This window comes from Symphalangus syndactylus, chromosome 1 (assembly GCF_028878055.3).
Source record: "Symphalangus syndactylus isolate Jambi chromosome 1, NHGRI_mSymSyn1-v2.1_pri, whole genome shotgun sequence".
Taxonomy (NCBI): Eukaryota; Metazoa; Chordata; class Mammalia; order Primates; family Hylobatidae; genus Symphalangus; species Symphalangus syndactylus.
The window spans coordinates 6829361-6842237 of NC_072423.2; the positions used below are offsets into that span (position 1 = coordinate 6829361).

Below are 12877 nucleotides of genomic sequence, written 5' to 3' on the forward strand. Positions count from 1 at the left end.
CATACTACTTTCTGTCTCTGTGATAAAATTTTGAGTATTTACCTCATATAAGTGGAATCATACAGTATTTGTCCTTCTGTGACCAGCTTATTTTACTCAGCATAATGTCCTCAAGGTTCATCCATGTTGTAGCACATCAGAATTTCCTTCCTTTTGAAGATGGAATAATATTCCTTTATATGTATATGTCACATTTTGCCTATTCATCCATTGATGGACACTTAGGTTTTTACATTCTAGCTATTGTGAATGATGCTGCTATGGACATGGATATACAAATATCTCTACCAGATTCCGCCTTCAGTTATTTTAGTTTTATACCCAGAGGTAGAATGCTGGATCATGTGGTAATTCTATTTGTAATGTTTTTAAGGAACTGCCGTATTGTTTTTCATAGCAGCTGCACTGCTTTACATTATCACCAGTAGTGCACAAGGATTCCAGTTTCTCCACATCTTTGTCAACACTTACTGTTTTGGTTTTTCGATAGTAGCCATCCTAATGGGTATGCGTCCCAGCATTGTCTTTTAAATGTGTCCAATTCTTGTTTGCCCCAATGGTAACCATTCCTCAGGCACTTTCACGGTGATCTCTATACCATAGTGCAGCAATCTTCAAGTATCCCATATCCTCTAAAAGAATTTTAAGAACAAGTGTAAAGGAGATGATATATTTTTTAATTGGCATCTAATTTTTATCGTAAGAAACATAAATAGCTGCAGAGGATCTAATTTCCAGCATGTTGTAAAATTTTCACTTAAAAATAAACCTAAAAATACAGATGGCTTTTCAAAAAAAAAGAAGAAAACTGCTACTGGGTCTCTTTCACAAAGGACCTTTTACTAAGTGACTAAGAAAATCAACTAGTTTGAACTAAATGTGAATAGTTTCATTTGTCTGTTAGCAGATAATATTTTAACAGAGGCCTTCAATGTATTGACTCAAAGGAATGACTAATAACGTGTGTTTGGGGATGGGGGGTGGGGAGGTTTTGTCAATCATATCACATAAGCAGCTGCTTTGAAAATATCCCCACTTTCCATGGTTTTAGGCAAGTAACTCATTGTAAGTTCATTAAAGTAAATGCTTTGTATCTGGCAAGAGATGTAAAATTGGCAGGGAGTATGCAATAGTTATTTGTTTGTAATTAGTCGTTCCCTTTGTAGATAACCTATTTTAGTCTTACTAACAAAATAAACTTGGCCCATGAAAAAAACTTTTTTTTAAAACTTTGGTCATATTATCTTTAACTGTTAAACAGCTGATGCTGATTGTTTTCAACAAATGCCCAGGGGACAAAGCTTTTCCCACTGAACTTGATCCTATGAGTAGGGCTTTTCCTGGAGCTGCAAGACAGGTCTGACCATGACAGTCCTGAGTGTGGGCTTTGGGGAACTTCCAGACTGGTTCTGCTCCCTCCCAGGCTGTGAGGCTGCTGGATTTCACAGTTGAGGAGAGGTGGATAGGAAGTGAAAGCACCACAAAGCTTGCTGCTCTTACTGAGATTCAGCTGCTTTTCTAGAATAAACACTCCTTGCATTGTTGCAAGCCATTGATTAATTTCCACGGTTCTCTGAAAGTTGGTTTTGATAATTTTTCCCAGTATTCTTTCTTTAATGGATAAGCAGAGTTTTGCAGGTCCTACTCTTCCATTCTGGAAGTGCTTGGAGATTAACTTAAAATAGCACTGTCCTGTCGTCTTTTCTGTCATGCTTTCCAGGCTCCTAGCTGTCTTCAGTTTCCATTATCTTTTTGTCTCCTTGTTTATTGACCAAGAGCTGTATGGAACATTGCTTTTATCGCAACTGGCTCCAAGGTATTATTCATTCAACAAGCACTTCTCAAGCTCTATCCCTTCTTCTGGAAGGAAAAGGGTCAAAATTATGATACGAAGTTAGAGAGAGTTGGGGGAATAGATAGATATGATTAATAGAGAGAGATTGATATGATATAGGTGGATAGATGGACATTTCTTATTTTCTATTTATAGTATAATTATGTTATCATTGAATACATTTTAAAGAAAATAAAAATGATTTGCATTTAGAAGCTTTTGATACACTTCGTATTTTTTGAGACAGGGTCTTACTCTGTCATCTAGGCTAGAGTGCAATGGTGCAGTCTCAGTTCACTGCAGCCCCCACATCCCAGGTTCAAACGATCCTCCTGCCTCTGCCTCCCAAGTAATTGGGACTACAGGCGTGTGCCACCATGCCTGGCTAATTTTTGTATTTTTTTGTAGAGACATGGTTTTCCCATGTTGCCCAGGCTGGTATCGAACTCCTAGACTCAAACGATCCACCTGCCTTGGCCTCCCAAAGTCCTGGGATTACAGGTGTGAGCCACCACACCTAGCCAGATGCTGATACACTTTTGCTTATTGATCTTGGTATTTTGTATTTGAGATAATTTTTAATAATTTTAAAAGATGAAATCTCCCCTGACCCCATTTTTTACTATCCTATTGTAGGAATAATAGTTGGGGTCAACTACAAAATAGAATAATCATTATCTAAATAATGAATGAGGGTTCATTTAGCTAGGAGCATTGAAGAATAAGAATTTGCACACCTGTGTATTTCCCAATAACAAATAATCTTAGTCTTTAAAAATAAACATGGGATTCATAGGCTTACATACATTTCTTGCCATATACCTGGAATTAGCCATTTTGCCTTGGAACCATGGGTCCTTTTAAGGGGAAATGATACAGCTCATAGTGTCAGGGTACTGGTGAGGGAAAGGTGGTGTTTTCTTGTTTGTTTGTTTGTTTTCTTTTTTTGAGATGGAGTCTCACTCTGTCACCCAAGCTGGAGTGCGGTGGTGCAATCTTGGCTCACTGCAACCTCTGCCTCCTATGTTCAAGCAGTTCTCCTGGAGCACCCTCCCAAGTAGCTGGGACTACAAGCATGTGCCACCACGCCTGCCTAAGTTTTTCTGTATTTTTAGTAGAGACGGGGTTTCACTATGTTGGCCAGACTGGTCTCGGACTCCTGACCTTAAGTGATCCGCCTGCCTTGGCCTCCCAAATTGCTGAGATTACAGGCATCAGCCATCGCACCTGGCCAATGTGGACTTTTTGATGGGGTTATCTATTAACTTGCTACTAACCTAGGCCAGGCACAGCAATGCAATCTTTTTTAGGAAATTTGATTTTCTTTTTTTAACAGAAACAAGGCCTTGCTATGTTGCCCAGGCTGACCTAGAACTCCTGGGCTCAAGTGATCCTCCTGCCTCAGCCTCCAAGTAGCTGTATACCACCATGCCTGGCTTGAGTATTGATCTTTCATTGAAATTGGTCACTGGTTTGGAGTGAGGAGACGACTCCCAGGATAGGATGGCTCCCTTTCAGGCATTTTATGTGTGGGATAGTAGGTGAATGAACGAAGCCCAGCAGACGTTGAAGCAGCCGTCCTGTTGTAAGCCCTGCTATACGAACAAACACCCACATGAAAAACAGTGAAAATATTAGGGAGTGCCAAGTCTCTTGCTAACCTTTAATGGTGGTTTAGGCATTTTCATAGTGATACCTGAACTCTAATGTAGCCGTCTTCAAATGTCACATGAAGCCTAAAAGAATTTTGAAAAACTACCACTATAAAAGGGGATGATATATTTTTAAGTTGGCATCTGAATTTTTTTTAGTAAATATAAATAGTTTGCAAAGGATATAGTTTACAGCATGCTGTAAATATTCCATTTAAAAATAAAGCTTTTGGTGCATGATCTTCTAAATACAGCCAATGAAATCTAAATGCTGTAGTGATTTGATACTACTATCATGCATTTTAAAATAGGATAAACAGACTCTTATTTTTGCCACTTGTCTGACTCTGAAGAGCTCTTTTCTAATCAGAAATTTTACATGGTTTCTTTTTCTCTTTGATTTCTTCTTCCCATTACTCCCTCAAGAGATTTTTGTCCTAATATTTTATTCTAATAACTTATGCTTCATTACCCTGTAACTCTTCTCTGCAACAAAAAATATGTATATAAATTGAAGTTCAAATATTTTTCTCTTGTGTTCCTGGGGCTCTATTTGTTAAAAATATTTTTAAGTTGTTTACTAGTGTAGAGTTCTAGCTTGCAAGACGAAAAGCAATTAGAGAGTGGATGCATAACAGTGTGAATGTACACTCCTGAACTGTACACTTAAAAAGGGCTAAGACGGTAAATTTTATGTGTGTTTTACCACAATTATAAATGAAATAGATTTTTATAGTAAATTTCTAGATTGAGTTATTGGCAAGTATTATCAAATGGTGATTGGAACATAGTTGTGCAATTTGATAATCACTAGCCATCCAAAGTAAACATTTGAAAAATCTTTCATTTACTGTTAAGTATTTATTGCTAAATGAGGCAGGCTGGCACCAATTGTTTTGCAGTTTTTATTGTTGGGAGTCAACACTGTGAAGCTTCATTTGCACACTCAGGTAGATGGGAGTGAAGGCCCTTAAGCACAGCTCAGTTCTTTGAACTCTCAACAGGTTGTGTGACCAAAATAATAGGGTGGTCTCTCAAAAGTATTTTGATAATTAGCTGACAGTTCAGTTAGGACAACTTTATGTTTTGTCGAAAGCAAGTAATTGGAAACTACTTGACTTGCAAGGTTTATTGCCTGGTCATTAGAGCCATTCACCGTTTCAGTTTCTGGTAAGTATACTGAAAGGACTTTACCAAGAAGTATATGACAATGAATTACACCTGCTAATTCCTTCATTTAGAGGACTCTTGTTTAGATATGATGGGGAAATAAAAATATTTAGTACCCAATACCAATATGATTTTTAAATAAAATGCTTTTATCGTGTCACATTTCACATCTCTTTTTGTCAAAACTTTGGAGTTCATTCAACGTATGAAGCATGTTTACCATATAGCTGGGTTGGCAAAGTCAGCCTCATCATTAAACACAAATCAGCCTTGTTTTCTCTCAGGAAACAGTCTGAATTTATTTTTCATTTCAAGTTAACATGCTAAGACATATTTTGAGAAAATTATTGAACGTACTGGGAAATTGAGATGTGTTTTAGGTTAGTTGCTAAATAAAGTTAAGACTGAAACATTGTAGAACTAACATTTAGCCTATGCTGTTTCAGGGAGGCCTGGCGTTCCTGAGGTGAAAGTGAGCTGTATCCCCTTGTGGGGATACTGAAGTGAGAATTACATATAAAATTCAAAAAACACTCTTACTAGTTGCATTAGACGTGATTAAATTGTCTTATGTATTTAGTTAAATGAAAGCCATATAGTGATAAAAGGAAATTGCTTTGAAAGTTGGTATATGTATTAGTCCATTCTCACATAGCTGTAAAGAAATACTGGAGACAGGGTAGTTTATAAAGAAAAGAGGTTTAATTGGCTCATGGTTCCACAGGCTGTACAGGAAGCATGGCAGCATCTGCTTCTGGGGAGGCCTCAGGAAACTTAAAATCATAGCAGAAGGGGAAGGAGTCTTACATGGCAGGACAGGACCAAAAGTGGGGGGAGGTGCCCTACACTTTTAAATGAACAGATCTCATAAGAACTCACTCATTATCACAAGAACAGCACTGAGGGGATGGTGCTAAACCATTCATGAGAACTCTGCCCCCATGATCCAACAATCACCTCCTACTGGGCCCCTCCTCCAACACTGGGGATTACAACTTGACATGAGATTTGGATGGGGACACAGATCCAAAGCATATCATTCTGTCCCTGGCCACTCACAAATCCCATGTGCTTCTCACATTTCAACATACAGTCATGCCTTCCCCACTGTCCCCCAGAGTCTTAACTCATTCCAGCATTATCTCAAAAGTCCAAAGTTTCATCTGAGACAAGGCTAGTCCCTTCCACCTATAAGCCTGTAAAATACAAAAACAGTTAGTTACTTCCAAGATATGATGGGGGCACAGGCCTTGGGTAAGTGCTCCTGTCCCAAAATGGAGAAATTAGCCAAAAGGAAGGGGCTAGAGGCCCCATGCAAGTCCAAAACCCAATAGGGCAGTCATTAAATCTTAAAGCTCCAAAATAATCTCCTTTGATTCCATGCCCCACATCCAGGGCACACTGGTTTGCAGGATGGGCTCCCAAGGCCTTGGGCAGCTCTGCCCCTGTGGCTTTGCAGGGTTCAGCCCGCTTGGCTGCACTCAAGGGCTGGTGTTGAGTGCCTGTGGCTCTTTCAGGCACGTGGTGCAAACTGTCAGTGGATCTACCATTCTGGGATCTGGAGGATGTGGTCCTCTTCTCACAGTCCCACCGCTCAGTGCCCCATTGGGGACTCTGTAGGGGGGCTCCAACCCCACATTTCCTCTTCACACTGCCCTAGTAGAGGTTCTCCATGAGGGCTCTGCCCCTGCAGCATTCTGCTTGGGCATCCAGGTGTTTCCATACATTCCCTGAAATGTAGGCAGAGGCTTCCAAGCCTCAAATCTTGCATTTTTTACACCCGCAGGCTTAACACCATGTGGAAGCTGCCAAGGTTTATGGCTTGTGCCCCCTGAAGCAGTGTCCCTCTGTACCTGGGCCCCTTTGAGCCATAGGCCAGGATGCAGGGAGCAATGTCCCAAGGCTGCACAGGGCAGTGGGGCCCTGGGTCAGCCCAAGAAAGCCATTCAGCCCTCCTAAGCCTCTGGGCCTGTGTTGGGAGGGGCTGCCATCGTGGTCTCTGAAATGCCTTTGAGGTCATCTTCCCATTGTCTTACCTATCAGCATTTGCCTTCCTTTTAGTTATGGAAATTTCTGCAGCCTGCTTGAATTCCTCCCCTGAAAATGGTCTTTTCTTTTCTACCACGTGGCCAGGCTGCAAATTTTCTGAACTTTTATGCTCTGCTTCCTTTTTAAGCATAAGTTCCCGCTTTGGGTTATTTCTTGGCTCACGCATATGAGCATAAGTTGTTAGAAACAGCCAGGCCACATCTTGAATGCTTTCCCGTTTAGAAATTTCTTCCACCAGATACACACTCTCAACTTCAGAGTTCCACAGATCCCTTAAAGCAGAGGCACAAAATGCAGCCAGGATCTTTGCTAAAGCATAGCAAAAGTGACTGTATTAGTATTAGGGTTCTCTTAGAGTGACAGAACTAATAGGAGATATATATATAAATATCTTTTTATATAAAATATATTTCACATAATTATATAAAACTATATTAAATATATAAATATAAATTATATATAAAATATAAATTTTATATATTTATATAAATATATATATAAACTCTCATATATATATACAGGAGTTTATATATACATAGGAGAGTTTATTAAGTGTTAACTTTCTTGATCACAAGGTCCAACAATAGGCTTTCTGCCACCTGAGGGGAGCAAGGAGAGCCAGTCCAAGTCCCAAAACGGAAGAACTTGGAGTGTGATGTTGTAGGGCAGGAAGCATCCAGCACGGGAGAAAGATGTAGGCAGGGAGGCTAGGCCTATCTCTCCTTTTCAGGTTTTTCTTCCTACCATTTACTTTTTATTTTTTATTTTTTATTTTTTTTTTTTGAGGCAGAGTCTTGCTCCCAGGCTGGAGTACAATGGTGCGATCTCGACTCATTGCAAGCTCTGACTCCTGGGTTCACGCCATTCTCCTGCCTCAGCCTCCCGAGTAGCTGGGACTACAGGCGCCCGCCACCACGCCTGGCTAATTTTTTCATATTTTTAGTAGAGATGGGGTTTCACCGTGTTAGCCAGGATGGTCTCAATCTCCTGACCTCGTGATCCGCCCGTCTCGGCCTCCCAAAGTGCTGGGATTACAGGCGTGAGCCACCGCACCCTGCCCTTTCTTCCTGCTTTATATTCGCTGGAAGCTGATTGGATTGTATCCACCAGATTAAGGATGGATCTGCCTTCCCCAGCCCACTAACTCAAATGTTAATCTCTTTTGGCAACACCCACCAAGACACATCCGGGATTAATACTTTGTATCCCTCAATCCAATCAAGTTGACACTCATTATTAACCATCACAGTGACCTTTACTCTAGTTCCCAATAAGTTCCTCATTTCCATCTGAGACCTCCTCAACCTGGACTTCATTGTCCATATCACTATCAGCATTTTGGTCACAACCATTCAACAATCTCTAGGGAGTTCCAGATTTTCCCTCATCTCCCTGTCTTCTGAGCCCTCCACACTCTTCCAACCTCTGCCTGTTTACCCACTTCCACATATTCGAGTATCTTTATAGCAATGCCTGACTCCTTGCTACCAATTTTCTGTATTAGTCCTTCTTGCATTGCTATAAAGACATGCTTGAGATTGGGTAATTTATAAAGAAAAGAGACTTAATTGGCTCACAGTTCCACAGGCTGCACAGGAAGCATAGTGGCAATCTGTTCCTGGGAAGGCCTCAGGGAGCTTTTACTCATGGCAGAAGGCAAGATGGGAGTAGGCATCCTACATGGCAGGAGCAGGACTAAAAGAGGGGGAAGGTGCTACACACTTTTAAAACAACCAGATCTCGTGATCACTCACTCACTCACCAACACGAACAGCACCTGGCGCTGGTGCCTGACCATTCATAAGAGCTCCGCCCTCGTGATCCAGTCACCTCCCACCAGGCCCCTCCTCCAACACTGGGGATTACAATTCAACATGAGATCTGGGTGGGGGCACAGATGTAAACCGTGTGAGTGTATATGAGCTATGTGAGATGGGAAAGACAAGGATTGATTCAGTGAAATAAATGCTTTGTGATCTGAAAGATACTGCATAAAACTTAGGTTGTTGGCTTTACATGTGTGTCTTAAAGTTTTGGAGCCCCTGTGTGTGAAAGAATCTGCATCGCCTACAGGCTGTGCCAGCGTCATCCTTGGGTGAACGTTTCCCTTTGAATAATGGGGAGGGATTTCAAGGGTTTGCTCTGCTCTGCACTTCTGACAATAGCAGGAGATAGAGGGGAGCCCTTTCCTCTGCCCCTTTCAGGGTGCAGCCGTGTTCAGAGCATGTAACTGTCCAGATACCAAGTTCTGGGGTCACACTTCTTCCCTTACTGAGTACGTAGACAGTAGGTTAGAGGGGCTTTGATTAGTCATTGAAAGTGGCTTTTGCCGAACCATTATTATTATTATTATTGAGACTGAATCTCACTCTTTTGCCCAGGCTGGAGTGCGGTGGCATGATCTTGGCTCACTGCAACCTCCGCCTCCCAGGTTCAAGCAATTCTCCTGCCTCAGACTCCTGAGATGCTGGGATTACTGGTGTGTGCCACCACGCCTGGCTCATTTTTGTGTGTTTTTAGTAGAGATGGGGTTTCACCATGTTGGCCAGGCTGGTCTTGAACTCCTGACTTCAAGTAATCTGCCCGCCTTGGCCTCCCAAACTGCTGGGATTACAGGCGAGAGCCGCCATGCCTGCCCCAAGCCAGTATTTTGAATTGTCCCATTGTTGTAAGCCCTGGAGATTTTTTTTTTTTAATTGCTGAGGGCAGTGCACGATGGGTGAGAGGTTTGTTTTGCTTTTGGTAACTGGGGGAAGTGCTTTTTGAAAGGGAGGTAGAAAAAGAGGTTTGTTCTTGAGCAGTTCAGTTTCACAAAGAATCTGTGGAGGTTAAGGTCCAGTGGCTGATTCCCATAAAACCAGTGGTTCTCTGTGTGTGGTCCCCAGATCAATAGCATCAGCTCTTTAAGGAACTTGTTAAAAATGCAGATTCTTAGGCTGTACCTCAGCACAGTCAAATCCAGAACTCTGGGGGGCCTCCAGGTGATCCTGGTGCAAACACGTCTGATCTTAGATGATTTTCCCTGACTCATTCATACAATGTCTAGATGATATAATGACTGGTTTTCCATAAACATTACTTTATTTGTGTATATTTTGGAACCAATATAATTAGTTTTCAACTGTATATGTACCACCTGATGAATAAAGGTCCCTAATTGCCAAGTGAGGAATGACAGGAGCCGGCACCCTTGGGCGCATGACCCTAACCTCGTGTCCCCTGGGGTCCTCTCTTGTAGGGTATCCTGGAGCTCTGCGGGCAGCTCATGGGCATCTGAGCCAGGGTTAGGGTCTGCTGGAAAAGAGGTTAGTCCCTAGATGTTTCCCAAACCTGGACCACCAAATGACAGCTCCTGAGGGGGTGTACATGCCGTCTTTAGGAAAGAGACCAGACCATCATCCTGTCTCCCGTGGACTTGTATGATTTTAACCAGGTTCCTTTATTCTTGCAGTTTCACCTCTACTTCTGATCCTTTTGAAATGTAACCATTACTAAAATACAAATCAAATGAAGACACTTCCTAACTTAAAGTTAAGACCCGTGAGGTCTTAATGGTCTTTTGCCTTTGGAAACAATCCTGAGGTTTCATCCCGCCTTGCGTCCTCTCCTGCCTCTGAGTTTCCTAAGCCCTGCCCCGAGCTGTGCAGATGCTCTTCAGCAACCACAGATGAGGCAAGGGACCTTGCTAAGGAAGGATTCTCCTTTCATGCCACCCAAAAAATTTACATTAATTTTGACGTTGCTTTTTCCTGCAACTTGAGCTACGCAGCCTGTCCTATCCTGTTCTCAGGATAGTCATCTGTGTTGATGACTGAGCTGTCCCTCGGTCAGTGTGGATGAGAGAGTTGTCCTGGGGGTCAGTGTGGACGAGAGAGCTGTCCTGGGTCAGTGTGGATGAGAGAGTTGTCCTGGGTCAGTGTGGACGAGAGAGCCGTCCTGGGTCAGTGTGGATGAGAGAGTTGTCCTGGGTCAGTGTGGACGAGAGAGCCGTCCTGGGTCAGTGTGGATGAGAGAGTTGTCCTGGGTCAGTGTGGACGAGAGAGCCGTCCTGGGTCAGTGTGAATGAGAGAGTTGTCCTCGGTCAGTGTGGACGAGAGAGCTGTCCTGGGTCAGTGTGGACGAGAGAGTTGTCCTGGGTCAGTGTGGACGAGAGAGTTGTCCTGGGTCAGTGTGGACGAGAGAGTTGTCCTGGGTCAGTGTGGACGAGAGAATTGTCCTGGGGGTCAGTGTGGACGAGAGAGCTGTCCTGGGTCAGTGTGAATGAGAGAGTTGTCCTGGGTCAGTGTGGACGAGAGAGCCGTCCTGGGTCAGTGTGGACGAGAGAGCTGTCCTGGGTCAGTGTGGACGAGAGAGCTGTCCTGGGTCAGTGTGGACGAGAGAGCTGTCCTGGGTCAGTGTGGACGAGAGAGCTGTCCTGGGTCAGTGTGGACGAGAGAGCTGTCCTGGGTCAGTGTGGACGAGAGAGCTGTCCTGGGTCAGTGTGGACGAGAGAGCTGTCCTGGGTCAGTGTGGACGAGAGAGTTGTCCTGGGTCAGTGTGGACGAGAGAATTGTCCTGGGGGTCAGTGTGAATGAGAGAGTTGTCCTGGGTCAGTGTGGACGAGAGAGTTGTCCTGGGTCAGTGTGGATGAGAGAGCCGTCCTGGGTCAGTGTGGACGAGAGAGTTGTCCTGGGTCAGTGTGGACGAGAGAGTTGTCCTCGGTCAGTGTGGACGGGAGAGCCGTCCTGGGTCAGTGTGGACGGGAGAGCCGTCCTCGGTCAGTGTGGACGAGAGAGCCGTCCTGGGTCAGTGTGGACGAGAGAGTTGTCCTGGGGGTCAGTGTGAATGAGAGAGTTGTCCTGGGTCAGTGTGGACGAGAGAGTTGTCCTGGGTCAGTGTGAATGAGAGAGTTGTCCTGGGTCAGTGTGGACGAGAGAGCTGCTGCCTGAGTCACTACTGCTTTTAATTGTTTAGGGTCCCCCTTCCTGTGTTATAATTTCTTGTTTAGTCACTGTGAGCTCTGTGAGAACTGAGCTGTTTGTCACTATCTCCCCACGCCCTTGTGGAGAATTAATAAATACTTGTCTTTTTATTTTTTAAATACAGCATTTTAAATTCATCAGCCTCTGTAGAAAACAGTATGAGATATCTCAGAGAACTGAAAATAGAGTTACCATTGAATCCAGCAGTCTTACTATTGTGTTTCTACCCAGAGGAAGAGAAATCGTATTAAAAGCATTTGTAGCTTCATTCCAGCACCATTCATAATAGCAAAGATGAAATGAACTTACGTGTCTATCAGTGGACGATTGATGAAAGAAAACGTGGAATATAAATACTTGTTTGTTAAGTACCCTAACCACACCTTATTTCTGGATATTTCTCTGGTGTTTATTAATGCCCCCCCCCCACCCCTGTCTCTTGCATTGTAGTTTGGGGCAGAATTCCGAAGGTTTTCTCTGGACCGTCATAAGCCTGGGAAGTTTGAAGATTTCTACAAGCTGGTTGTGCACACCCACCATATCTCCAACAGTGATGTAACCATTGGCTATGCAGATGTGCACGGAGACCTGCTGCCCATCAACAATGATGACAACTTCTGCAAGGCGGTTTCCAGTGCAAACCCCCTGCTCAGGGTCTTCATCCAGAAACGAGGTACTGAAGTGGTTGAGTGGCTGGTTGGTCTTGCTGAGCAACCATTTTTAAAATATAGTTTTCAATTTTTTCTGTCATTACAGGACTGTGTGGTTCTGTTTTCTAACCTGTAGTAGGAGATAAAAGAAATTAAAAATTGTTTGATCAACATTAATAGACAAAATACTAAACTGTGTTTTCTACTTTAAATGGTATTGACTTCTGACTTTTAAATACTGAAGAAAGAATAATATTGATACTTCCAGTCGTTTAACTAGAAGCGAAATAACTCAGTGATAAGGAGACTTGAATCAGTGGCCTCAGAATGAAACCTGGGGTTACTGGTGCGTGCTTTCCTTTATCTCGTTAGGAGTAGGGAACATGTTAGCTTTAGATGATAACTTTGGTTAACTTTTAGCTCTGAGGCCCAGTTTCACCATAACTAATAATATCATTTTATGTTAAAATAAATTACTAACATAGGTTAATGGCTGAAAGGGAAGGGGTGCCCTGCTGCTGACTTATTGTGGGACCTCATACTGCTCATGTCTCTGAACTG

At 43.0% G+C, this 12877-nt stretch overlaps 1 protein-coding gene across 1 annotated transcript in view; it reads left to right on the forward strand.

Annotated features, from left to right (window-relative positions):
• PARD6G (par-6 family cell polarity regulator gamma) overlaps positions 1-12877 on the forward strand; it is a 96298-nt gene that overhangs the window by 40435 nt on the left and 42986 nt on the right. Inside the window, exon 2 of the mRNA XM_055295627.2 lies at positions 12117-12339. Coding sequence (XP_055151602.1) covers positions 12117-12339 — 223 coding nt within the window. The remainder of the gene's footprint in view (positions 1-12116; positions 12340-12877) is intronic.